This window comes from Scyliorhinus torazame, chromosome 29, assembly GCF_047496885.1.
Source record: "Scyliorhinus torazame isolate Kashiwa2021f chromosome 29, sScyTor2.1, whole genome shotgun sequence".
Taxonomy (NCBI): Eukaryota; Metazoa; Chordata; class Chondrichthyes; order Carcharhiniformes; family Scyliorhinidae; genus Scyliorhinus; species Scyliorhinus torazame.
Window position 1 is genome coordinate 16439904 of NC_092735.1, and position 26715 is coordinate 16466618.

At 50.4% G+C, this 26715-nt stretch overlaps 1 protein-coding gene across 1 annotated transcript in view; it reads left to right on the plus strand.

Moving 5' to 3' along the window:
• The first annotated feature begins 220 nt into the window (after positions 1-220).
• LOC140403895 (NACHT, LRR and PYD domains-containing protein 3-like) overlaps positions 221-26715 on the plus strand; it is a 62526-nt gene continuing 36031 nt past the window's right edge. Inside the window, exons 1-4 of the mRNA XM_072492117.1 lie at positions 221-457; positions 17001-17512; positions 18836-18994; positions 22105-23941. Coding sequence (XP_072348218.1) covers positions 17497-17512; positions 18836-18994; positions 22105-23941 — 2012 coding nt within the window. The 5' untranslated portion in view covers positions 221-457; positions 17001-17496. The remainder of the gene's footprint in view (positions 458-17000; positions 17513-18835; positions 18995-22104; positions 23942-26715) is intronic.

The following is a 26715-nucleotide window of genomic DNA, read 5'->3' on the forward strand; positions in this document are numbered from 1 at the left end:
CAGAAAGGCTTTCCTTCTGGTCAGGCGTGAGCGAGTGCGTTGACCACTGGCGCGGGGCCACGATTGGCAGTGAGCCAGGTTTGATGGGCACCGGTCAGTGGACGCTTGGAAGCAGCTCCAACCCACAATGACGACCAGGAAAAGTTGCATCAGCCTCACTTCCGCTATTCAGATTGTAGCAGATGCGAGAGCATTCTCACAATTCAGCCAAAGAGCAGAGAGGAAGTAGAAACACCCGTAGACCTTCAACAAGGATGACCGGGAGTTCAGACGGAAAGTCGAGACTGCTCAGTCCATCCCAGAAGGAAGGTTGGAGCAGAAAATGATCCATGTCGTGTTGGTTCACACACACGAATGGGAATGCCCCCACACCGCTTCTTGAATGGCAACATGGATGGTTATTCGCTGCTCTTTGTAACCACCTTCAAATGCTTGGATCAAGTCCAGGGAAGCAACTGTAAGTATACATATGGTTAGGATATGGCGCTGCTTCTGTTTAATCTAGGTCAACATCTAAGCAAGGCTTGTTAGTCCGTGTTACAATATTCTCATTCATGTCATTCTCAATGAAAGACATTATCGACACATAAACAACAAAAACAACCTGAAGTATGCAACATGTAGATCTGTGAGGTTTTGTGCTTGTAATTTTATACATTTATCTTTTGGCGATAATTGATACAGAGGGCCCATGATTTTGCTATTTCTGTCTGTCAGTCTTTAGTAGATCTAAAACAGGGTGTTGAGGCATCCCGAAAGGGTGGCAGCAGGGGAGAATGGTGTCCAATACACAAGTCTCCTTTCCCCAGCATACTCCTAGCAAACGCCCAAGCAATTGAAAACAAGCTGGACGAGCTTACCGCTAGACCATAAGACATAGGAGCAGAATTAGGCCACTCAGCCCATCGAGTCTGCTCCGCCATTAAATCATGGCTGATATTTTCTCAAACCCTATAAGACCATAAGACATAGGAGCAGAATTAGACGTATCTCTCTGGGAGAAGTAAGAGACTGCTGTGTGCTCTGATTCATAATCTTTATTACAATCTTTATTAGCGCCACAAGTAGGCTCACATTGACACTGCAATGAAGTTACTGTGAAAAGCCCCTAGTCGCCACATTCTGGCGCCTGTTTGGGTACATAGAGGGAGTGAGTTGGATCCCAAAGATGGTTCCTGGGATTTAGACTGTGGGCGAAATTTTTCAGCCCTTCCAGCCATTGACGGGGATTTCCGGTCCCATCGATGGCGACCCCCACCGCGGCGGATATACCAGCGGCGGAGTGCGCGAGCCACGCAAAACCCCGAGCGGGCAGGGTTCACCAGGCCCATCCATGGCGGTTGCGAGCGAGAACGGAAAACTCGGCCTTGCCGCCAAAACTCTATTCCCTCTCAGCGGCACTGGAAAATCCCAGCCGCGAAGCAGGACGGAAGGTTTTGGCCCCCGTAGACATCGGCGGTACCGATGGCGAGCTGGCTCCACCGCCAGGTAAAATGCCGCGGGGGAGGGGGGGTGCGGCGGGGGTGGGGTGTGAAATCCAACCCTGTGTCTAACACCCTGTCTCCTTCGATTGGATATGAACCTAATAGTGGGTAGCACTGTCGCTTCACAGTCCCAGGTTTGATTCCCGGCTTGGGTCACTATCTGTGTGGAGTCTGCACGTTCTCCCCGTGGCTGCGTGAGTTTCCTCCCACAGTCCAAAGGTGTGCAGGTTAGGGTGGATTGTCCATGATCAATTTCCCCTTAGTGTCCAAAAGGGGTTGGGTGGTGTTACAGGGTTACAGGTATGGGGCGGAGGCGTGGGCCTAAATGGGATGCTCTTTCCAAGGGCTGATGTGGAGATGCCAGCGTTGGACTGGGGTGAGCACAGTAAGAAGTTTTACAACACCAGGTTAAAGTCCAACAGGTTTGTTTCGATGTCACTAGCTTTCGGAGCGCTGCTCCTTCCTCAGGTGAAGAGGTATGTTCCAGAAACATATATACAGACAAATTCAAAAACGCCAGACAATGCTTGGAATGTGAGCATTAGCAGGTGATTAAATCTTTACAGATCCAGAGATGGGGTAACCCCAGGTTAAAGAGGTGTGAATTGTGTCAAGCCAGGACAGTTGGTAGGATTTTGCAGGCCAGATGGTGGGGGATGAATGTAATGCGACATGAATCCCAGGTCCCGGTTGAGGCCGCACTCGTGTGCGGAATTTGGCTATAAGCTTCTGCTCGGCGATTCTGCGTTGTCGCGCGTCCTGAAGACTGCCTTGGAGAACGCTTACCCGGAGATCAGAAGCTGAATGCCCTTGACTGCTGAAGTGTTCCCCGACTGGAAGGGAACATTCCTGCCTGGTGATTGTCGCACGATGTCCGTTCATTCATTGTCGCAGCGTCTGCATGGTCCCGCCAATGTACCATGCTTCGGGACATCCTTTCCTGCAGCGTATGAAGTAGACAACATTGGCCGAGTCGCATGAGTATGTACTGCGTACCTGGTGGGTGGTGTTCTCACGTGTAATGGTGGTATCCATGTCGATGATCTGGCACGTCTTGCAGAGATTGCCATGGCAGGGTTGTGTGGTGTCTTGGTCACTGTTCTGAAGGCTGAGTAGTTTGCTGCAAACAATGGTTTGTTTGAGGTTGCGCGGTTGTTTGAAGGCAAGTAGTGGGGGTGTGGGGATGACCTTGGCAAGATGTTCATCTTCATCGATGACGTGTTGAAGGCTGTGAAGAAGATGTCGTAGTTTCTCCGCTCCGGGAAAGTACTGGACGACGAAGGGTATTCTGTCGGTTGTGTCCCATGTTTGTCTTCTGAGGAGGTCGGTGCGTTTTTTTGCTGTGGCGCGTTGGAACTGTCGATCGATGAGTCGAGCACCATATCCCGTTCGTACGAGGGCATCTTTCAACGTCTGTAGATGCCTGTTACGCTCCTCCTCGTCTGAGCAGATCCTGTGTATATGGAGAGCTTGTCCATAGGGGATGGCTTCTTTAATGTGTTTAGGGTGGAAGCTGGAGAAGTGGAGCATCGTGAGGTTATCCGTGGGTTTGCGGTAAAGTGAAGTGCTGAGGTGACCATCCTTGATGGAGACGAGTGTGTCCAAGAATGCAACTGATTTTGGAGAGTAGTCCATGGTGAGTCTGATGGTTGGATGGAACTTATTGATGTCATCGTGTAGTCGTTTCAGTGTTTCTTCGCCGTGGGTCCAAAGGAAAAAAATGTCATTGATGTATCTGGTGTATAATGTTGGTTGAAGGTCCAGTGCAGTGCGTAGGTCATGTTCAAACTTGTGCATGAAGATGTTGGCGTATTGGGGTGCGGATTTGGTCCCCATGGCTGTTCCGTGTGTCTGGATGAAGAACTTGTTGTTGAAGGTGAAGACGTTGTGATCCAGAATGAAGCGGATGAGTTACTTTCCAAGGGCTGGTGCAGACTCGATGGGCCGAATGGCCTCCTGCACTGTAAATTCTATGTCGATGTCCAATCCACCTAATCTGCACGTCTTTGGATGTAATAATCTTTATTATCACATGTAGGCTTACATTAACACTGCAATGAATTTACTGTGAAAAAGCCCCCAGCCGCCACGCTCTGGCGCCTGTTCAGCTACACAGAGGGAGAATTCAGAATGTCCAATTCACCTAACAGCACGTCTTTCGGGACTTTTGGGAGGAAACCAGAGCACCCGGAGGAAACCCACGCAGACACGGGGAGACTGTGCAGACTCCGCACAGACAGTGACCCAGCAGGGAATCGAACCTGGGACCCTGGCGCTGTGAAGCCACAGTGCTATCCACTTGTGCTACCATGCTGCCCAAGTTGGGCGGGGGGTTCAGAAAACTTTAGCCATCAGGTTCTATATGCCGATGATACTTAGCTCTGCCTCTCTTGACCCTTCCACTGTTTTAACATGATCAGACAGCTTGTCGGACATCCTGTACTGGATGAGTAGAAATTTCCCCCAATTATGTATTGGGGAAGAGCAAAGCCATCATCTTCGGTTCCCCATGCACCATTCTGTTCCCTCACTCATGGACAGCATCCTTCTGCCTGGCCACTGTTGGAGACTGAATGGGACTGTGCACAACCTGGGTGTTATATTGAAGTCTAAAATGGATTTCCCGCCACAATGTTCTATGTCCTATGTTCTAAGACTGCACTGTCGCCAAACCGCCTACTTACATCTCCGTCACATCGTTCAACTCCACCTCCCCTCAACTCATCTGCTTCTCAAGCTCGCCTCCGTGCTTTTGTTAGCTCTACACTTGACTATTCCAATGCTGACCTGGCCAGCCTTCCATCTTCCACCCTGCAGAAACGTGAGCTCATCAAAAACCCCACTGCCTGTACCTGACCTTGCACCATTGTTCTGTTCCCTTGACATTCAATGGCATTACCATCACTGAATCATCACTGTCAACATCCAACATTGATCAGAAACTGAACTGGATTACCCATATTAATACTGTGGCTACCAGGGCAGGTCAAATACTAGGACTCCTACAGTGATAACTCACCTCCTGAGGCACAAGTCAGGAGTGTGATGGAATACTCTCCACTTGCCTGGGTGAGTGCAGCTCCAACAATACTCAAGAAGCTCGACACCATCCAGAGCAAAGCAGCCCCGCTTGATTGCTCCCCTTCCACAAACATTCAAACCCTCCACCACAGATGAACGGTGGCAGCCGTGTGTACCATCTACAAGATGCACTGCATTAACTCACCAAGGTTCCTTAGGCAGCACCTTCCAAACCCACGACCACTACCATCTAGAAGGAAAAGAGCAGAAGATACCTGGAAACCCCACCACTTGGAGGTTGCCCTCCAAGTTACTCACCACCCCTACTTGGAAACACATCGGCCGTTCCTTCACTGTCTCTGGGGCAACATCCTGGAACTTCCTTCCTGAAAGCACAGTGGGTGTACCTATATCTCAAGGACTGCAACGGTTCAAGAAGGCAACTCACCACCATCTTCTGAAGGGCAACTAGGGATGGGCAATAAATGCTGGCCTAATCAGCGACGCCCACATCCCGTAAATTAATTTTAAATAATGATCACTCGGACGTCCAGTTGCGGCTATGCGGAGCTAAGCCGCACGTTCGGCAGCTCCTGACAGAAACGGACTTTTGGGCTCTTTTTAGGGCCCCCAGCGGCATTTGTTCGACGGTTCCCAGTGTGGGAAGGTGACAGTAACATTTCCCCGGCACTGTATGGATTGGACCAGGAGTGGAGCGGTGAAAAAAGTAGTTTTGGAGCAGCGAAAAGTGCGAGGGAGGAAAATCAAGATAGTGGCGGTTGGAGACCAGGCAGCGTGGGCGCAGTGGTCGCAGGAACAGCAAGAGTTTCTCCAGCGCTGCTTCACGGAATTGAAGGCAGAGCTGTTGGAGCCGCTGAAGGCTTTGATAGACAAGCTACTCGAGACCCAGAAGGCCCAAGGGGCGGCGATCTGAGAGGTGCGGCAAAAGGCCTCGGAGACCGAGGATGAGATCTTGGGCCTGGCAGTGAAGGTATAGGCGCACGAGGCGATGCATAAGAAATGGCAGGAGAAGTTCGAGGACATGGAGAACCTGTCGAGGAGGAAGAACCTGCGGATTCTGGGTCTCCCGGAGGGAGTGGAGGGGTCGGATGTTGGAGCATACGTGGTCATGATGCTGAACACGTTGATGGGCGCAGGGGGCTTCCTGGGGCCCCTGGAGCTGGAGGGGGCCCACCGAGTCCTGGTGAGGAGGCCCAAGCCCAACAAGCCGCCGCGGGCGGTGCTGGTGCGGTTCCACCGCTTCGTGGACAGGGAGTGTGTCCTAAGGAGGGGAGCAGCAGGTGGGGGAATGCAGAGATCCGGATATACCAGGACTGGAGCGCGGAGGTGGCCAAGAAGAGGGCCGGGTACAATCGGGCTAAGGCGGCTCTGCATCGGAAGGGGGTGAAATTTGGAATGTTGCAGCCGGCGTGAATGTGGGTCACTTTCAAGGACTGCCACCACTACTTCGAGACGCCGGAGGAGACGTGGACCTTTATCCAGGCCGCAAAGTTGGACTCGGACTGAGGGTTGGTTGCGAGGGGATGTCGAGAGGGGATTGATGTGATTGTTGTGTTTTGGGGGGATGTTCTGTTCTGTTTGGTACTGGGTTTTTTTGGGTGCTGGGTGGGGTAGGGTGAAATGGTTCGTAGTGGGGGTTTGGTGAGAGTGTGGGCGTCGGTGGTTGGAAGAGGGGGCCCCATTTGGGGGAGGGGAGAAGGGAGGCCTGAGGTGGGGGAGCTGGGATCAGGCCGTGAAAGGTGAGCGGGCTGATCCGGGGGTGCATTGAAAGATACGTAGAGGTGAACGATAATGGGGAGGTGCAGGTAGGGGTGGTCTGGGAGGCGCTGAAGGTGGTGATTAGAGGAGAGCTAATCTCCACTAGGGCCCACAAGGAGGGGAAGGAGAGGATAGTGAGGGAGAGGTTGGTGGGGGAGATTTTAAGGGTAGATAGGGGGTATGCAGAGGTCCCCGAGGAGGGACTACTCAAGGAGCGACAAAGCCGCCAGGCTGAATTCGACCTGTTGACTACCAAGAAGGCGGAGGTGCAGTGGAGGAAGGCGCAAGGGGTGGTGTATGAATACGGGGAGAAGGCTAGCCGGATGCTGGCACACCAGCTGCGGAAGCGGGAGGCGGCGAGGGAGATTGGGGGAGTTAGGGATAAAGGGGGGGAACACGGTGCAGAGTGCAGTGGGAATAAATGGGGTATTTAGAGACTTCTTTGAGGGGCTGTATAGGTCTGAGCCCCCGACGGAGGAGGGGGGGGATGCGTCGTTTTCTGGACTGGCTGAGGTTCCCGAGGGTAGAGGAGGGGCGGGTGGCGGGGCTTGGGGCACCGGTAGGGCTTGAGGAGCTGACTAAGGGGCTGGGGGGTATGCAGGCGGGGAAGGCACCAGGACCAGATGGGTTCCCGGTGGAATTTTACAGGAAGTATATGGACCTGTTGGGCCCACTACTAGTGAATGAATGAAAAAATGAATGAAAATCGCTTATTGTCACAAGTAGGCTTCAAATGAAGTTACTGTGAAAAGCCCCTAGTCGCCACATTCCGGCGCCTTTTCGGGGAGACAGGTATGGGAATTGAACCGTGCTGCTGGCCTGCATTGGTCTGCTTTAAAAGCCAGCTATTTAGCCCAGTGTGCCAAACCAGCCCCTTTCAATGAGGCGAGGGAGGACTTTCAATGAGGCGAGGGAGGGGGGGCCCTACCCCTGACAATGTCCAGGGCGTTGATCTCGTTGATCTTGAAGCGGGACAAGGACCCTTTACAGTATGGGTCGTAGAGGCCAATCTCGCTCCTCAACGTGGATGCAAAGCTGTTAGCGAAGGTGTGGTTACCAGAATTGAGGACTGTGTTCCGGGGGTGATCCACGAGGACCAGATGGGTTTCGTGAAGGGAAGGCAGCTGAATACCAATGTGCAGAGGCTCCTAAATGTAATCATGATGCCTGCAGTGGAGGGAGAAGCGGAGATAGTGGTGGCTATGGATGCGGAGAAGGCCTTCGATAAGGTGGAGTGGGGGTACCTGTGGGAAGTGTTGAGGAGGTTCGGGGAGGGGTTCGTTAGTTGGGTTAGGTTACTGTACGAAACCCCGGTGGCGAGTGTGGCCACAAATCGGAGGAGGTCGGAATACTTTTGGCTGTACTGGGGGACGAGGCAGGGGTGCCCCCTATCCCCCCTGCTATTTGGATTGGCAATTGAGCCTTTGGCGATGGCTTTGAGGGAGTCCAGGAGCTGGAGGGGGCTGGTACGGGGGGGGGGGGGGGGGGGGGGGCGGGGTGGTCGAACACCGGGTTTCGTTGTATGCCGATGACCTGTTACTGTATGTGGCGGACCCGGTGGGGGGGATGCCGGAGGTGATGCGGATCCTCAGGGAGATTGGAGACTTTTCCGGGTATAAGCTCAACATGGGGAAGAGTGAGCTATTCATGATACACCCAGGGGACCAGGGAAATGGGATAGCCGAGCTTCCACTGAAGAGGGCGGAAAGGAGTTTTCAGTACCTAGGGATCCAGGTGGCCAGGAGCTGGGGGGCCCTACACAAGCTCAACTTGACGAGGCTGCTGGAGCAGATGGAGGAGGAGTTTAAAAGGTGGGATATGCTGCCACTCTCCCTGGCGGGTAGGGTACAGTCGGTGAAGATGACGGTGCTCCCGAGGTTCCTGTTTATATTCCAGTGCCTCCCCATCCTGATCCCTAAGGCCTTTTTTAAGCGGGTCAGCAGGAGCATCATGGGTGAAAAAGACCCCGAGGGTGAGAAGGGTGTTTCTGGAATGGAGCAGGGACAGAGGAGGGCTAGCATTGCCGAATCTGTGTGGGTACTACTGGGCTGCCAATGTGGCGATGATACGCAAGTGGGTAATGGAGAGGGAGGGGGCGGCGTGGAAGAGGCTGGAGATAGCGTCCTGTGGGCACGAGCCTGAGAGCGCTGGTGATGGCATCGCTGCCGCTCCCGCCTACAAGGTACACCACGAGTCCAGTGGTGGCGGCGACCCTCAAAATTTGGGGGCAGTGGAGACGCCACAGTGGGGAAGCAGAGGCTTCGGTGTGGTCCCCGATCCGAGAGAACCATCGGTTTGTCCCGGGGAGAATGGATGGGGGGTTCCTGAGCTGGCACAGGGCAGGTATTAGAAGGATGGGCGACCTGTTTATAGATGGGACGTTTGCGAGCCTTGGGGCGTTGGAGGAAAAATTCAGGCTCCCCCCTGGAAATGCCTTCAGGTACATGCAGGTAAGGGCGTTTGTAAGACGGCAGGTGAGTGAATGTCTGCTGCTGCCAGCACGTAGGATCCAGGATAGGGTGCTCTCGGGGGTGTGGGTTGGAGAAGGCAAGGTCTCGGCGATCTACCAGGAGATGCAGGAGGAGGAGGAGGCCTCTGTGGAGGAGCTGAAAGGTAAATGGGAGGAGGAACTGGGGGAGGAGATAGACGAGGGTACATGGGCGGACGCCCTGTGTAGGGTAAATTCTTCCTCCTCTTGCGCCAGGCTTAGCCTGATACAATTTAAGGTTCTGCACAGGGTGCACATGACTGCGGCAAGGCTGAGTCGTTTGTTTGGAGTGGAGGACAGGTGTGTGAGGTGTTGGGGGAGCCCAGCGAATCACGGTCACATGTTCTGGGCGTGCCCAGCGTGGATGGGTTCTGGAGGGGCGTTGCAAGGATGGGGTGGGGGAGGGGGGTACTTTGTGTTTACTACTGTGTTTATTATCATTTAATGGGGGGTTTGTATATTGGGGGAATACGTGACATAGCTATAAGATGTTTATTTATGTGTTCTTTGTATTTTCTTATTTCTGTAAGGGGGGGTTTTGTTGAAAATATGTTAAAAATTTGAATCCAAATATTTTTTTTTAAATGATCACTCGTGCTCAATGACTCAATTTTAAAATTCTCATCTATGTTTTGAAATCTCTCCTTGACTTGACCCCTCCCTATCTTTTTACTCTCCTCCAGTCACACAGCCCTCTGAGTCTGCACCGGCCCTTGGAAAGAACACCCTACTTAAGCACACACCTCCACCCTATCCCCATTACCCAGTAACCCCACCTTTTTGGACACTAAGGAGCAATTTATCACGGCCAATCCACCTAACCTGTACATCTTTTGGACTGTGGGAGGAAACCGGAGCACCCGGAGGAAACCCACGCAGACACGAGTAGATCGTGCAGACTCCGCACTGACAGTGACCCAAGCCAGGAATTGGACCTGGGACCCTGGCGCCGGGAAGCAACAGTGATAACCACTGCACTACCGTGCCGCCCAGTGGCACAGTTTGAGACATGACCTGTGGCAAATGCTTGGTTGGAAATGTTGAGTGTGGGCCGCTGGCTACCAAAGCTCTTCAGAGCTTTCCCTTAAGACCTGTCTGGTCTGGCTCTGTGATTGGCTAATCGATCGAGTTTGATGACTGTGAATCTCCATCAAGGCCATCATTGTCCTTGCACCCGGAAATTCCCAGAATGGGAGAAGCTGAGCAGTTCCTGTGTTCCTGGTTAACTGCACCACGTGAGTGAGCGGAACCTGCTCCAATCCTGTTGCAAATAAAGATAAAACTGTGATTAGGCAATAGAAAAATGAGGAAGTGAGTCCGGCTCACTTGCGTAAGCAATTGTGAGAGAGATTTTTGGGCAACACACAAAATGGGTTTGAGAATTAACGCTTTAATTTACTCAGTTTCTTAAAGAACATTTCCTTTCCTTTGGACTCCAGCACATCGGCAATGTTGCGTGGATCCAGATGTTTGGTTTCCCTGGGAAACCACAAACCAATGCCCAATAAAGGTTTGAACACTTTGTCGCCTTGCCATCATCATAGAGGTCGACAGCCCCAAAAGGGGCCTTTCAGCCCATTGTGTGAGCTGGGAGCTGAGTAATGTGTCATGTGCTGCATTTCCCCAGTGAGAATTTGGACAGAAGGAGGCCATCGCTCTTCATAAACTCCACAAATGCTGCTGGCTGCGCAGGCCTGTGGCCATTAATACCCCCAGATGGCAGTTTCCCTCTCACCAAATCCACAGCCCCGTGTGGGTACTGGTAAATGGGTGAAAGAGCAGAAGAGGGAGAAGAAGGTGACGCCGTGGTAATGTCACTGGGCCAGTAATCCGGAGGCCTGGGCTAATGCTCTGGGAACACGGTTTCAAACCCCACCTTTAGGGAAGGACGTCTGCCGTCCTTACCTGGGTCAGGTTGATTCTGAAATGGCCAAGCAAGCCACGCGGTTCAAGGGCAATTAGGGATGGGCCACAAATGCTGACCAAGCCGGTGATGCCCACATCCCCTGACAGAATGAAGGGGAAAGAAAGGAGGCTTTCTGTAAACAAAATAGCCCCGGATGTTGGAAATCGGAAATCAAGGACGGGATTCTCTTTTCTCGCCGGCAGCGAGGGGGTTTCACGGCAGGGAGGGGGGGAGGGGGGGGGGGGTGCCTTCAATGGGAAATCCCACTGGCAATTGGCAGGAAGAGAGAATCCTGCCGTCAGCGAACGGCGCGCTGCCGGGGCCACCGGGAAACATGCGGCTGTGGGAACGGAGAATCATGTCAGCTTCTTGGCTGCTGTCGAGTAAAGAGTCAAGAGTTCTGCTCCTTTCCCCAGACACCTTTATTTTCCTTGAACACATTCTGTACAAAACTCTATCTCCGCACACATGGACAAGCTGGGCCGAAGGGCCTGTGACTCTATGACTCACGGCTTCCCCATTTCCACATTATAATAACTTTCCTACTCAATTCTACTGCTCAATATTTGCGCACTGGGTAAGCAATTTCCAGTGTGGGCCCCCATAGCCGAAATGGGAAGCTTGGAGTTTTGGTGACATGAACTAAATGTTTCCTGACCTGTTCAGTATCCAGCGAATCAGATTAGGTGCCACCTACAACCCCTTTACATATCAGTGTCAATTATTGGATACTTAACATCAATTTGACATGTAATTGGAATGTCTCTTAACCCATTCCTAACAAATCAAGCCCCTAATCTGATTCGCTGGATACTGAGCAGGTCAGGAAACATTTAGTTCATGTCATCCCATATCGGCTATGCGGACCCACACTGGAAATTGCTTACCCAGTGTGCAAATATTGAGCAGTAGAATTGAGTAGGAAAGTTATTATAATGTGGAAATGGGAAAGCTGTGAGTCATAGAGTCACAGGCCCTTTGGCCCAACCAGTCCATGCCGCCCAGTTGCTATTGCTAAGCTAGTCCCACTTGCCTGCATTTTGCCCATATCCCTCTAGACCCATTCTGCCCATGTAACTGTCTTAACTGTTTTTTAAAGGAAAAAATTGTATCCGCCTCTATCACTGCCTCTGGCAGCCCGTTCCAGATGCTCACCACCCTCTGTGTGAAGAAATTTCCCCTCTGATCTCTTTTGTATCTCTCCCCTCTCACCTTAAACCTATGCCCTCTAGTTATAGATGCCGCGACCTTTGGGAAAAGATGTTGACTATCTACCTTATCTATGCTCCTCATTATTTTATAGACCTCTATAAGATCACCCCTAAGCCTCCTACGCTCCAGGGGAAAAAGTCCCACTCTATCCAGCTTCTCCTTATAACTCAGACCATCAAGTCCTAGTAGCATCCTCGTAAATCTCTTCTGCACTCTTTCTAGTTTAACAATATCCTTCCTATAATAGGGTGACCAGAAGTGAACACAGCATTCCATGTGTGGTCTTACCAATGTCTTGTACAGCTTCAACAAGACGTCCCAACTCCTGTATTCAATATTCTGACCAATAAAAATTAGCATGCCGAATGCCTTCTTCATCACCCTGTTCACCTGCAACTCCACCTTCAAGGAGCTATGAACCTGTACCCCTAGATCTCTTTGTTCTGTAACTCCCCAACTCCCTACCATTAACTGAGTAGGTCCTGCCTAGATTTGATCTACCAAACACCTCACATTTATCCAAATTAAACTCCATCTGCCATTCATCGGCCCACTGGCTCAATTGGTCAATATCCTGTTGCAGTCTTATATAACTTTCTGGGCAACAAGGTAGCACAGTGATTAGCACAGTTCACAGCTCCAGGGTCCCAGGTTCGGTTCCCGGCTTGGGTCACTGGCTGCACGTTCTCCTCGTGTCTGCGTGCGTTTCCTCTGGGTGCTCCGGTTTCCTCCCACAGTCCAAAGGTGTGCAGGTTAGGTACAAAGAACAAGAACAAAGAAAAGTACAGCACAGGAACAGGCCCTAAGGCCCTCCAAGCCCGTGCCGACCATGCTGCCCGACTAAACTACAATCTTCTACACTTCCTGGGACCATATCCTTCTATTCCCATCCTATTCATGTATTTGTCAAGATGCCCCTTAAATGTCACTATTGTCCCTGCTTCCACCACCTCCTCCGGTAGCGAGTTCCAGGCACCCACTACCCTCTGTGTAAAAAAACTTGCCTTGCACATCTCCTCTAAACCTTGCCCTCGCACCTTGAACATATGCCCCCTAGTAATTGACCCCTCTACCCTGGGGAAAAGCCTCTGACTATCCACTCTGTCTATGCCCCTCATAATTTTGTAGACCTCTATCAGGTCGCCCCTCAACCTCCGTCGTTCCAGTGAGAACAAACCGAGTTTATTCAACCGCTCCTCATAGCTAATGCCCTCCATACCAGGCAACATTCTGGTAAATCTCTTCTGCACCCTCTCTAAAGCCTCCACATCCTTCAGGTAGTGTGGCAACCAGAATTGAACACTATACTCCAAGTGTGGCCTAACTAAGGTTCTATACAGCTGCAACATGACTTGCCAATTCTTATACTCAATGCCCCAGCCAATGAAGGCAAGCATGCCGTATGCCTTCTTGACTACCTTCTCCACCTGTGTTGCCCCTTTCAGTGACCTGTGGACCTGTACACCTAGATCTCTCTGACTTTCAATACTCTTGAGGGTTCTACCATTCACTGTATATTCCCTACCTGCATGAGACCTTCCAAAATGCATTACCTCACATTTGTCCGGATTAAACTCCATCTGCTATCTCTCCGCCCAAGTCTCCAAACAATCTAAATCCTGCTGTATCCTCTGAAAGTCCTCATCGCTATCTGCAAATCCACCAACCTTTGTGTCGTCTTCAAACTTACTAATCAGACCAGTTACATTGTCCTCCAAATCATTTATATATACTACAAACAGCAAAGGTCCCAGCACTGATCCCTGGGTAACACCACTAGTCACAGCCCTCCAATTAGAAAAGCATCCTTCCATTGCTACTCTCTGCCTTCTATGACCTAGCCAGTTCTGTATCCATCTCGCCAGTTCACCCCTGATCCCGTGTGACTTCATCTTTTGTACTAGTCTACCATGAGAAACCTTGTCAAAGGCCTTACTGAAGTCCATATAGACAACATCCACTGCCCTACCTGCATCAATCATCTTTGTGACCTCCTCGAAAAACTCTATCAAGTTAGTGAGACACGACCTCCCCTTCACAAAACCACACTGCCTCTCACTAATACGTCCATTTGCTTCCAAATGGGAGTAGATCCTGTCTCGAAGAATTCTCTCCAGTAATTTCCCTACCACTGACGTAAGGCTCACCGGCCTGTAGTTCCCTGGATTATCCTTGCTACCCTTCTTAAACAGAGGAACAACATTGGCTATTCTCCAGTCCTCCGGGACATCACCTGAAGACAGTGAGGATCCAAAGATTTCTGTCAAGGCCTCAGCAATTTCCTCTCTCGCCTCCTTCAGTATTTTGGGGTAGATCCCATCAGGCCCTGGGGACTTATCTACCTTAATATTTTTCAAGATGCCCAACACCTCGTCTTTTTGGATCTCAATGTGACCCAGGCTATCTATACACCCTTCTCCAGACTCAACATCTACCAATTCCTTCTCTTTGGTGAATACTGATGCAAAGTATTCATTTAGTACCTTGCCCATTTCCTCTGGCTCCACACATAGATTCCCTTGCCTATCCTTCAGTGGGCCAACCCTTTCCCTGGCTACCCTCTTGCTTTTTATGTACGTGTAAGGGATTTTCCTTACCCCTATTTGCCAATGACTTTTCGTGACCCCTTCTAGCCCTCCTGACTCCTTGCTTAAGTTCCTTCCTACTTTCCTTATATTCCACACAGGCTTCGTCTGTTCCCAGCCTTTTAGCCCTGACAAATGCCTCCTTTTTCTTTTTGACGAGGCCTACAATATCTCTCGTTATCCAAGGTTCCCGGAAATTGCCGTATTTATCCTTCTTGCTCACAGGAACATGCCGGTCCTGAATTCCTTTCAACTGACACTTGAAAGCCTCCCACATGTCAGATGTTGATTTGCCCTCAAACATCCGCCCCCAATCTAGGTTCTTCAGTTCCCGCCTAATATTGTTATAATTAGCCTTCCCCCAATTTAGCACATTCACCCGAGTACCACTCTTATCCTTGTCCACCAGCACTTTAAAACTTACTGAATTGTGGTCACTGTTCCCGAAATGCTCCCCTACTGAAACTTCTACCACCTGGCCGGGCTCATTCCCCAATACCAGGTCCAGTACAACCCCTTCCCTAGTTGGACTGTCTACATATTGTTTTAAGAAGCCCTCCTGGATGCTCCTTACAAACTCTGCCCCGTCTAAGTCCCTGGCACTAAGTGAGTCCCAGTCAATATTGGGGAAGTTGAAGTCTCCCATCACCACAACCCTGTTGTTTTGACTCTTTTCCAAAATCTGTCTACCTATCTGCTCCTCTATCTCCCGCTGGCTGTTGGGAGGCCTGTAGTAAACCCCAACATTGTGACTGCACCCTTCTTATTCCTGATCTCTACCCATATAGACTCACTGCTTTCTGAGGTGTCCTCCCGTAGTACAGCTGAGATATTCTCCCTAACCAATAGAGCAACTCCGCCACCCCTTTTACATCCCCCTCTATCCCGCCTGAAACATCTAAATCCTGGAACGTTTAGCTGCCAATCCTGCCCTTCCCTCAACCAGGTCTCTGTAATGGCAACAACATCATAGTTCCAAGTACTAATCCAAACTCTAAGTTAATCTGCCTTACCCGTAATACTTCTTGCAATAAAACATATGCACTTCAGGCTACCAGATCTGCTGTGTTCAGCAACTTCACCCTGTCTGCTCTCCCTCAATGCTCTCACCTTCTGACCTATTGCTCCCGTGCCCACCCCCCGCCATACTAATTTAAACCCTCCCGCGTGACACTAGCAAACCTCGCGGCCAGGATATTTATGCCTCTCCAGTTTAGATGCAACCCGTCCTTATATAGGTCACACCTGCCCCGGAAGAGCTCCCAGTGGTCCAGATAACGGAAACCCTCCTTCCTACACCAGCTGTTTAGCCACGTGTTTAGCTGCTCTATCTTCCTATTTCTAACCTCACTGGCTCGTGGCACAGGGAGTAATCCCGAGATTACAACCCTAGAGGTCCTGTCTTTTAACTTTCTACCTAGCTCCCTGAACTCCTGCTGCAGTACCTCATGCCCCTTCCTGCCTATGTTGTTAGTACCAATATGTACAACGACCTCTGCCTGTTTGCTCTCCCCCCTTCAGGATGTCCTCTACCCGTTCGGAGACATCCTGGACCCTGGAACCAGGGAGGCAACATACCATCCTGGAGTCTCTTTCACATCCACAGAAGCGCCTATCTGTGCCCCTGACTATAGAGTCCCCTATGACTATTGCCCTTCTGCGCTTTGACCCTCCCTTCTGAACATCAGAGCCAGCCGTGGTGCCACTGCTCTGACTGCTGCTGTTTTCCCCTGATAGGTAAATTGCCCTTAGTATCCAAAAAGGTTAGGTGGGGTTACTGGGTTACGGGGATGGGGTGGAGACGTGGGCTTAAGTGGGGTGCTCTTTCCAAGAGCCGATGCAGACTCGATGGGCCAAATGGCCTCCTTCTGCACTGTAAATTCTATGATTCTTCACTATCCACTATGCCACCAATCTTGGTGTCACCTGAGGCACACCGCTGGTCACAGGCCTCCAGTTGAAAAACAACCCTCCACAACCACCCTTAGGCTTCGGTTGCCAAGCCAATTTTGTATCCAATTGGCTCCATCACCATGGATTCCATGAGATTTAACCTTTTGCAACAACCTACCATGTGGTACCTTGTCAAAGGCCTTGCTAAAGTCCATGTAGACAACGTCGACTGCACTGCCCTCATCTACCTTCTTGGCTACCCCTTCAAAAAACTCAATCAAATTCTTGAGACATGACTTTCTCTAATTAGCCCTTGCCTGTCTAAATGCCTGTAGATTTCCTCAGAATACCTTCTAACAATTTACCCACTAAAGAAGTAGGGCGAACCAATCTGTAGTTCCCAGGCTTATCCCTACAGCCCTTCTTAAACAAGGGCACAACATTTGCTGCCTTCCAATCTTCAGGCACCTCTCCTGTGGCTGTCGATGAGGCAGGATGTCCATTATACATCCCATCCAAGGCATATTTCCAATGCGCACACAGTGTAAGACATGTTGCATTGCTTTTATTTAATTTACAGATGTGATGAGTAAATCCACTGTTTTAAAAGAAACCCTCTTTTCATATTACAGAAAAGAATCACACCTTGATCGTTTGTGCTTGGAGTGGATCAGATTTTTCATCAGACGCAGCGACCCTCTTTGCTCATTTCTGAATCCTTTCCCCAACACAGAGAGCGAGAGAGAGGGAGAGGGAAAATTATACACCCTTGGACATTTACAGACAGACGGGGGGGTTGGGGAGGCAGAGAAATGCGGATCGACAGACAGACACAGGAAGAGAGAGAAACACAAAAAGACACATAGAAATTTACTGGCAGACACTGTGAAACTCACCCCCCCACAGATACACAGACATTGAAATGATGGACAGGGAAAGAGTGTTACAGTAACAAGTAAATGATTGAGAGACACATAAATACCGACATTTACAGTGTGTGTGAGACCAAGAGCGAGAGAGATGCACAGATACACATAAGCACATTTACACATGCATATTACTCTCTTTTGCTGATTCATACAGTATCTAAGTTCCAGATTTCTACCTCGCTTCTGCACTCTTACATTGATGGAAATGGAACACGGTAAGTGTATCGAGCAATTACTGATTTGTCACTGCAAAGTTTCTTGTTCCTTTACTTAAGTCGTCATAGGGAGATGAGATGGCGTAGTGGTATTTTCACTGGACTAGTGATCTGGTATTGGCTCTGGGGACTCTGGTTTGAATTCCAGCGCAGCAGGCGGTGAAATTGGAATTCAATAAAGTCCAATTAAACCATTGTCGTAAAAACCCATCTGGTTACCTATTTCCCTTTTAGGGAAGAAATCTGCCATTCTTACCCGACCGACATGTGGCTCCAGATCCACAACAAAGTGCCATGAAGAGATATGCACTAACATAAGAGGAGGCAGTAGTGTCGTGGTATTGTCGCTGGATTAATAATTCAGCGACCCCAGGCAATTCTCTGGGGTCGTGGGTTCGAATCACACCAAGGCAGGAAGTGAAATTTGAATTCAATAAAACCTGGAATTAAAAGTCTAATGATAGACAATTGTCGTAAAAACCCATCTGGTTCATTAATGCCCTTTAGGGAAGGAAACCTGCCGTCCTTTACCTGGTCTGGCCTACATGTGACTCCAGACCCACAGCAATGTGGTTGTAAATGACGGCCCAGCGACGCCCACATCCAATGCACGAATAAATTTTTAAAAGCACAGAAGGAGGCCATTAAAGCTAATCAAATCTTTTCATAGAATAGATCAGAAGGAAACCATTCGGCCCATCCAGTTTGCACCCAGCCTCAGAAAGAGCACCCTAACCTAGGCTGGCTCCCCTACCCCATCCCCACAACCCCACCTAACCTGCAGACCTTTGGACACGAAGGGGCAATTTAGCGTGGCCAATCCACCTAACCTGAAAGTCACACAGACAATCGCCCGAGGCCGGAATTGTACCCGGATCCTTGGCGCTGTGAGGCAGCAGTGCCAACCCCAGTGCCACCCTTGTCTAGGCGGTAGCGGACAATTGGTAGCGTCGCGGTGACCGTGCTGGTCCACGCACCAGTCTGCTGTCAGCTCAGTTGAGCTGAATGGCACAGAATATCGGGCAGGGAAACTGGCAGGCGGTCAATGTGGCACAACCAATCGCGCACCGCCACCCAAGGTAACGGTCATGGGTTAGAGGTTTCTTCAGGATGGCTGTCTAAATCAGGTAGTATTACCAGCCACCCACTTGGAATTCGATCCCCATTGATTTCAGCAAAGATGAATATCGGCTGGTGAATGGTGTGTGTAACAACCGAATACAACATCACCCAGGACACATCGTGGCTTTTCGGTGATTTATCAGTCAGCATATCGGTTATGATCTCGACATCCTCTTGAGTATTCCTTTTGATTTCTGACAGGAGGCCACAATTCCAGCTCCCTCGCAGATTCCCAACGACAAGCACTCCTCCGATCCCAACAGACGGTGCAAGGTGGGAGCACTGCTGTCTGTCCAACATTCCAGAATATTACGGGTCCAGTGACTGTCAACCTCCAGACGACTGACAGCAGATGGCGCGGTGAGTGCCCCCGTCCAACATATCCCATTTACGTTGTAGGATGACTAATTTAAGATCTCTGTTAAGACAGCAGACAAAATGTTGCAGGAGTGAAAACAGAAATGGCTGGAAAACCTCAGTCGCCCATAAATTTGGACATTCTGAATTCTCCCTCAGTGTACCCGAACAGGTGCTGGAATGTGGCGACTAGGGGCTTTTCACAGTAACTTCATTGCAGTGTAAGCCTACTTGTGACAATAAAGATTATCATTATTAATATAGCAATATCTATGGAGAGAGAAACAGAGTTAATGTTTGAAGTCTGTGACCTTTTATCCGGAGCAGGTCGTTTTATTTCAGATTTGTTTTTGTACAAATGGTTTCGGAGTGTTTTTAATAATAATAATCCTAATTAGTGTCACACGTAGGCTTGCGTTAACAATGCAATTAAGTTACTGTGAAAATCCCCGAGTTGCCACACTCCGGCACCTGTTCTGGTACACAGAGGGAGAATTCAAAATGTCCAATTCACCTAACAAGCACGTCTTTCGGGACTTGTGGGAGGAAACCGGGGCACCCGGAGGAAACCCACGCAGACACGGGGAGAACGTGCAGACTCTGCACAGACAGCGACCCAAGCCAGGAATCAAACCTGGGACCCTGGTGCTGTGAAGCAACAGTGCTAACCACTCTGCCACCCCGCCGTCCATATTGCCAGGCCCGTAGCTTCCGCGTTTTTAGCTTGGATCGCCTGGATTTTAAACTTAAACGTGAAGAGGACGTAGGGAGGCTCCAAAGGGACATTGACAGGTTAAGTGAGTGGACAGAAAGCTGGTAAATGGAATGTAATGTGGGCAAATGTGAAATAGTCCATTTTGGTCGGAAAAATTAAAAAACGAAGCCCGTTATGTAAATGGTGAGAGATGGCATCGCTGAGGTGCAGAGGGATCTGGGTGTTCTAGTGCATGAATCACAATAGGCTGGTATACAGGTGCGGCAAGTAATTGGGAAAGATGATAGAATGTTATTGTTCATTGTGAGGGGAATGGTCACAAAAGTGGGGAGGTTATGCTTCAGTTGTGCAGGGCATTGGTGAGACCACATTTAGAGCATCGTTTTCAGCATTGGTCGCCTTTTTTAAGGAAAAAGCTAAAGCTGTTGGAAACAGTTCAGAAACGGTTTACTCGAATGGGGGGTTCACTGTTTAAAAACAGGGGTTCGCTCTTTTAAGACAGGCATGAAGAGACAGCTTTCTCTGGGGGTTGTGAGCCTCCGGAATTCTCTTCCTCAGAAGGAAGTGGAAGCAGAGTAATTTTCCAGACTATTCCGGCTGTTCACACCGGTCTCGCCGATGGCGCACCCCCGCTGCTGGTTGCCCGGCAACGAGGGATGCATTCAATGGGAAACCTCGTTGACAATGGTGCGAGCAGAAGATCCCGCCACTAGCCAATGATGGGCCGTCTCTGTGAAACACGCGACAGGTAGCCAGGAAAACCCCGCCCATTGAATGTATGTATGGCAGAGGTGGAAAGGTTCTTGACTAACGCGGGGGTGAAAGGTTATCGGGCGTAGGTGGGGATGTGGGGTTGAGGTTGCAATCAGGTCAGCCACGATCTTTTTTATTTTTTATAAATTTAGAATGCCCAATTCATTTTTTCCAATTAAGGGGCAATTTAGTGTGGCCAATCCACCTAACCTTGCACATCTTTGGGTTGTAGGGGTGAAACCCACACGGGGAGAATGAGCAAACTCCCCACGGACAGTGACCCAGAGCCGGGATCGAACCTGGGACCTCGGCGCCGCGAGGCAGCAGTGTTAACCACTACGCCACCGTGCTGCCCTCAGCCACGATCTTATCGGATGGGGGGGGAGCAGGCTCGAGGGGCCGAGTGGCCCTACTCCTGCCTGTATGTCCGTAAACCTGAGCAACATCCCCCTTTCGACATCAGAATATCCCCCAATAATTTTGAAAACCCTACTCGAAATCAAGAATGTTTGCAGGTGTAAAGATAAGCTGGGAAAACTGTTGAAAATGCCTGGGGTGGGGTTGGTGGGATTTTCCAGCCCTACCTGCTGGCAGCATCTTCCGCTCCCATCCAAGTCAATCACCGCCGATGGGCGAGCCATGCAAAATGTGAGTCAGAAAAACCTGCCGCGATGGAGGTTCCGGAAAATTCCACCACGATCCCTGATTTCATAAGACACGGAGGAAATGCTAAACCATTACAAATCACGGGTTTGGCCTCATCTAAAGTATAACATCCAATTCTGGGCATCACCTTTTAGGTAGGCTGTGTAGGCCTTGGAGAGGGAGCAGAGAGGATTTTGATTATGTTGAATATTTGGAGCTCCATATTAAATCATTTTCAGTGTTGCAAGGGATCTAAGTAAAGCACAGATTTTTGACTTCTAGCATCTTCCTTCCTCTGAGCAGCTTTTTCTTCCCAAACGTTGCAGCACACAATCCCCACATTTGGGTCATTCGACCCATCGAATCTGCACTGACCCTCCGAAAGCGCACACCACCCGCCCGCAATCCCATAACCCCACCTAACCTGCGCACCTTTCGACACGAAGGGGCAATTGATCACGGCCAATCCACCTGACCTGTCCAACTTTGGACTGTGGGAGGAAACCGGAGCACCCAGAGGAAACCCACGCGCACACGGGGAGAACCTGCAGACTCCGCACGGACAGTCACCTGAGGCCGGAATTGAACCCAGGCCCCTGGCGCTGTGAGGCGGCAGTGCTAACCACTCTGCCACCGTGCCGAGCAACAGTCGGCCATTTGGTCCCTTAAATTTACTCAGCCATCCGATAAGATTATGGCTAATCTGATTGTGACCTCCACTCCACTTTCCTGTCTAGCCCTTTCCCCAGTGCCAACCAAGAACCACCGAGACTCAGCCTTAAAAATATTCATCGGCCCGGCTCTTTCGGAGTGTTGGCGCAGACTCGATGGGCCGAATGGACGCCTGCTGCTCTGTAGGGATTCTATGATTCACTTCCATAATGTTAAGCTGTTTCTTCCTGTACAATACCTGACAATCGGCGTAAAGTTAAGCACGCTTCATGATAGGATGGCTCTTCTATTTATTCATCTCCAAAATTGAAATGCTTCTCCCAAACAGAAACTCCACAAGGGCCGAGAGATGTTGTGGACATCGCTGGACTGATTGATCATCACAAGAAGGTGCTGAGGGAAAGGGTCAAGTACCTCATCGAGTACACCAGTAGGCCCGGTGAAAAGGTCCTCCTAACAGAGAAATTCACCAGTCTCTGGATAACCGACGGCGATTGCAGTGCCATTTCCCAACGGCATGAGGTGATGGACATTGAGGCCAAGTCCAGGCGGGCAACGTGCGATGCCCCTTCCCTCGACTACACTGAAATATTCAGCTGCCCCCAGCAGCTGCACAAGCCACCTCGGATCACCTTAACCAAGGGATTGGCGGGAATTGGGAAAACCATCTGCGTCCACATGTTCGTCCACGACTGGGCTACCAGCTCAGCAGCCTTGGACTTTGACTTCCTCTTCATGTTTCCGTTCCGCGAACTCAACCTGCTCTCTGGGAGCAAACTCAGTGTCACCCAGTTGGTGCAGAGGTATTACCCACACATCGAGAAGGCGGCATCCCTTTTAAAGGATCCCGGCATCAAGTCCCTCTTCATCTTTGACGGCTTGGACGAGAGTCGTCTCCGCTTGGATTTCGGTAAGAGCCCTGAAATCGGCGACCCGGAGCACGCGATGCGACTCCGCGTTCTCCTGGTCAACCTGATCAGAGGAAACCTGCTCCCCCACGCCTCGGTGTGGATCACGTCCCGCCCTGGAGCTGCCCGCCAAATCCCAGCTCCGCACATCGACAGGATGACCGAGATCCAAGGGTTCAGGGATGAGGAGAAAGAGGAGTACTTTTACAAGAATTGCAAAGGGAGGGCAGAGGAGATTTTGGCCAGCGTGAAGAGGCAGCCCAGCCTTTTCACCATGTGCTACGTCCCAGCCTTCTGCTGGATTTTGGCCACCGTCCTCGAACATGCCATGAAATCCTTCAGCGAGACGAATCTTCGCGCGCGGGGCCCAAAAACCATCACGGAGGTCTACAGCAATTTCCTGATTGTGATGATCATGTACCACCAAGACAAACAGGGCCATGGGGTCAGCGAGCGGGAGAAGATCAGCGACTTGTTGCGAGCCAAACGCCCGGCCATTCTCAGCCTGGGGAGACTGGCTTTCCACTGCCTGAAGGCACAGAAACTTGCCTTCTCTCAAAAGGACTTGGAGCGCTTTGGCGTGGACCCGTCCCTTCTCTGCGAAGGTTTTTGCAAGGAGATCCTTCTGGAGGAGGAGCCCATCTTTCAGCACAAGGCCTACGTCTTCATGCACCTGACCATGCAGGAGTATTTCGCTGCCTTGTACGTTTTCCTTTTGCATCAGACGGGCCAACACCCAAGTCTGCTGACGATGGGGCTGACGAAGAAGATCCGCGTGTTGTTCTCCCGCCCCAGCTTCTCCGACGTCTGTCGGAGCGCTTGTAAGAAAGCGGCTTGGAGTCAGAGCGGACACTTGGATCTCTTCCTTCGCTTCCTGTGCGGCCTCTCGACAGGAAGGAACCTGCAGCTCTTGCAGGGTCTGTCGTCGGAGGGGGTCAGCCGCAGGGAGGACACCGGGCGGACTGCAGTCTACATTCAGAAAACTCTGCACAGGGACATCGCGCCGGAGAGATGCCTCAATCTCCTGTATTGCTTAAATGAATTGAATGACGGCGGCATAGCCGACAGACTGAAGGAATCTTTGCGGGAAGGCGCTCTGGCCACTGGCGACCTCCAGGCCACCGAGTATTCCGCCATCGCGTATGTGCTCCAAACGTCCAGCTGCGACATGCAGGAGTTCGATATAACGGATTTCACCTTCACGGACGAAGTACTTTGGAGGATTCTCCCTGTTGCTAAGCTGTTCAGAACGATAAAGTAAGTGATTTCCCAAGCCGTCCGTAAGCAGGGATGGTGAGATCACTCAGTGTGCAGGCACATGGTGAAATGAAAATGAAATGAAAATCGCTTATTGTCACTTTCACTGGGCTAAATCGCTGGCTTTGAAAGCAGACCAAGGCAGGCCAGCAGCACGGTTCAATTCCCGTACCAGCCTCCCCGAACAGGCGCTGGAATGTGGCGACTAGGGGCTTTTCACAGTAACTTCATTTGAAGCCTACTTGTGACAATAAGCGATTTTCATTTCATTTCATTTCAAGTAGGCTTCGAATGAAGTTAATGTGAAAGGCCCCGGAGACACCATCAATAACACACGACGAGTGATGAACGTAACTGAGGCTTTAATACACTAAACAGCAAGCCTCCTGCCTCTGGGCCTGAACTGGGTCCGGAGGCGGAGACTTGCCACCTTTATACAGAAGCCCGAGGGGAGGAGCCAAAGGCGGAGCCAGCCTGGACAAGCCCAGGCATGCACAATACAATAAAAGACATATAATGCAATAACGTGGTTTACCACAGCCCCTAGTCGCCACATTCCGGCGCCTGTTCGGCGAGGCTAGTGCGGGAATTGAGCCGTGCTTTAAAAGCCAGCGATTTAGCCCTGTGCTAAACCAGCCTTGTTATTATCTAGCACATCGTGCTAGGCTTTCGATGTTTGGCTGCACTTTCCCATGTTAACCTGACTTTCCAATAGGAACATGGGACACAGCTGACCCGTAACCTCCTGCTTCCCCAGCATCGCATTTGGGGGGGTGGGGAGCCCCAATCATGCCCTTTTCGGAGGTTCCCGTGTAAGGGTTTATCCAGCAATTGTCCAGAAGGGCTGACTTCCCCCGGACAATTGCGATCGGCTGGGAACGGTGGCACAATGGTTAGCGCCGCTGCCTCACAACTCCAGGGACCCGCGTTCAATTCCGGCCTCGGGTGACTGTCTGGGTGGAGTTTGCACTTTCTCCCCGTGTCTGCGTGGGATTCCTCCGGGTGCTCCAGTTTCTTCCCACAGTCCAAAGATGTGCAGGTTAGGTGGTTTGGCCACGCTAAATTGCCCCTTAGTGTCCAGGGATGTGCAGGTTAGGCGGGGTTACGGCGATAGGGCGGAGTGGATGGGGCGTGTAAATGGGTTGAACCCTCATACTCGATGGGCCGAATGGCCTCCTTCAGTATTTAGTGATTCTATGATCCGATAGAAGTGATTTAAATCGCTAACACCGGATGGCTCGGCCAGCATTACTGTCATTGTTACTCTGAAAGAGTTAGAAGGAAGAAAAGCACTTCTAACTCCAGATTAAATATTTAAAAAAAACCTAACTGAAGCAGCACTGCTAACCACTGTGCTACCGTGCCGCTCACTGTATTTTAGCCCTTAATTTTAGCACAAATTCCAAGATGTTAGCCAGGCGAACTTTGTGGGGTCGGCTGGACAAGGTGTTCCTTGGTTGTGTCCGGCGTCTAGGTCAATGCTTGGGTGGTTTGTCCAGTTTTCATCTTATCAGGCCTCTTCATAGCAGTTAGGCTCCACAGTGTGGCTTGCTGGGCCGTTTAGTGCCTCAGTGATGGCCAAAAATGGCCACCTGGATTTGAGCCAGGTTGGTGGCACGCTGCAGTTGCTCCAGATCGCCGTGTCTTTCCTGTGGAGGCTGCACAATTTTGACGTAGGTTTATGTGGCACTGTGTTTGCAAGCACGGGTAGGCAGGGTGTTGCTGCTGGTAAATGCATGCCTGTGAGGAATGACCTAGTAGAATTCACTTGGACGTCCACGGACCTGGCATGCGGACTTGATTGCCACACAGGAGAGCAGGACTCTGCTGTGGAGTGCTCTGAATACTGAATCTGAGTGATCCATTTGGAGGTCTGAGCATCTGCTCCCCAGGTGGACCCGGCACTCTTTGGAACAAGTTTAACCTACTGTGAAAATCCCCTAGTTGCCACACTCTGGCGCCTGTTCGGGTGCACAGAGCGAGAATCCAGAATGTCCAATTCACCTAACAAGCACGTTTTTCGGGACTTGTAGGAGGAAACCGGTGGAAACCCGCACAGACAGTGACCCAAGCCGGGAATCGAACCCGGGACCCTGGAGCTGTGAAGCAACAGTGCGAACTACTGTGCTACTGTAGCCGTTCTTTTATACCAATGGTGTAACATATTAGCAAAGTTAGAAATATAATGACGAGATTTCCTTTGATTCTGTTTCTGAAATCAAAGATTATTCTAAAATGACACCTTGGGCACTACACATGGAATTACAATTGGACAAAGTCTTTTAATATCTTTATCACTTTGGTCCACGCCATGGGATGAAATTCATCCTGGGTGGGCGAGCAAAGTACGCAATAGTGCATTGCTCGCCTGATTTTCACTGTCATAGGAATAATGTGCTTGAGCTTAATATATTAACTCGCTTGCCAGTTTGCAATATTAGTTATTTCTAGTTAGATAAGAGAATCTTGCTGAAATTACAGAGGTACAAAGCGTTCTCTCAGTTTTCAGACTTCCTACCAGATTGAAAAACTAGCATCAAATAAAGGGAAAGGATTTCCTATTCTTGCTCAATGCAGTGCATTTTTTGTTAAAAACGTTAATGACTTAGACGAAGACAGACAGTAATGTTTGCTGATGGTACTGAGATAGGTGGGAAGGTGAGCTGTGAGGAGGACACAGAGAGGCTGCAAATGATGGTTGATGGGAAATGCTCAGCCTGGAGTCCAGTTACTAGTGGTGTACCACAAGGATCTGTTTTGGGGCCACTGCTGTT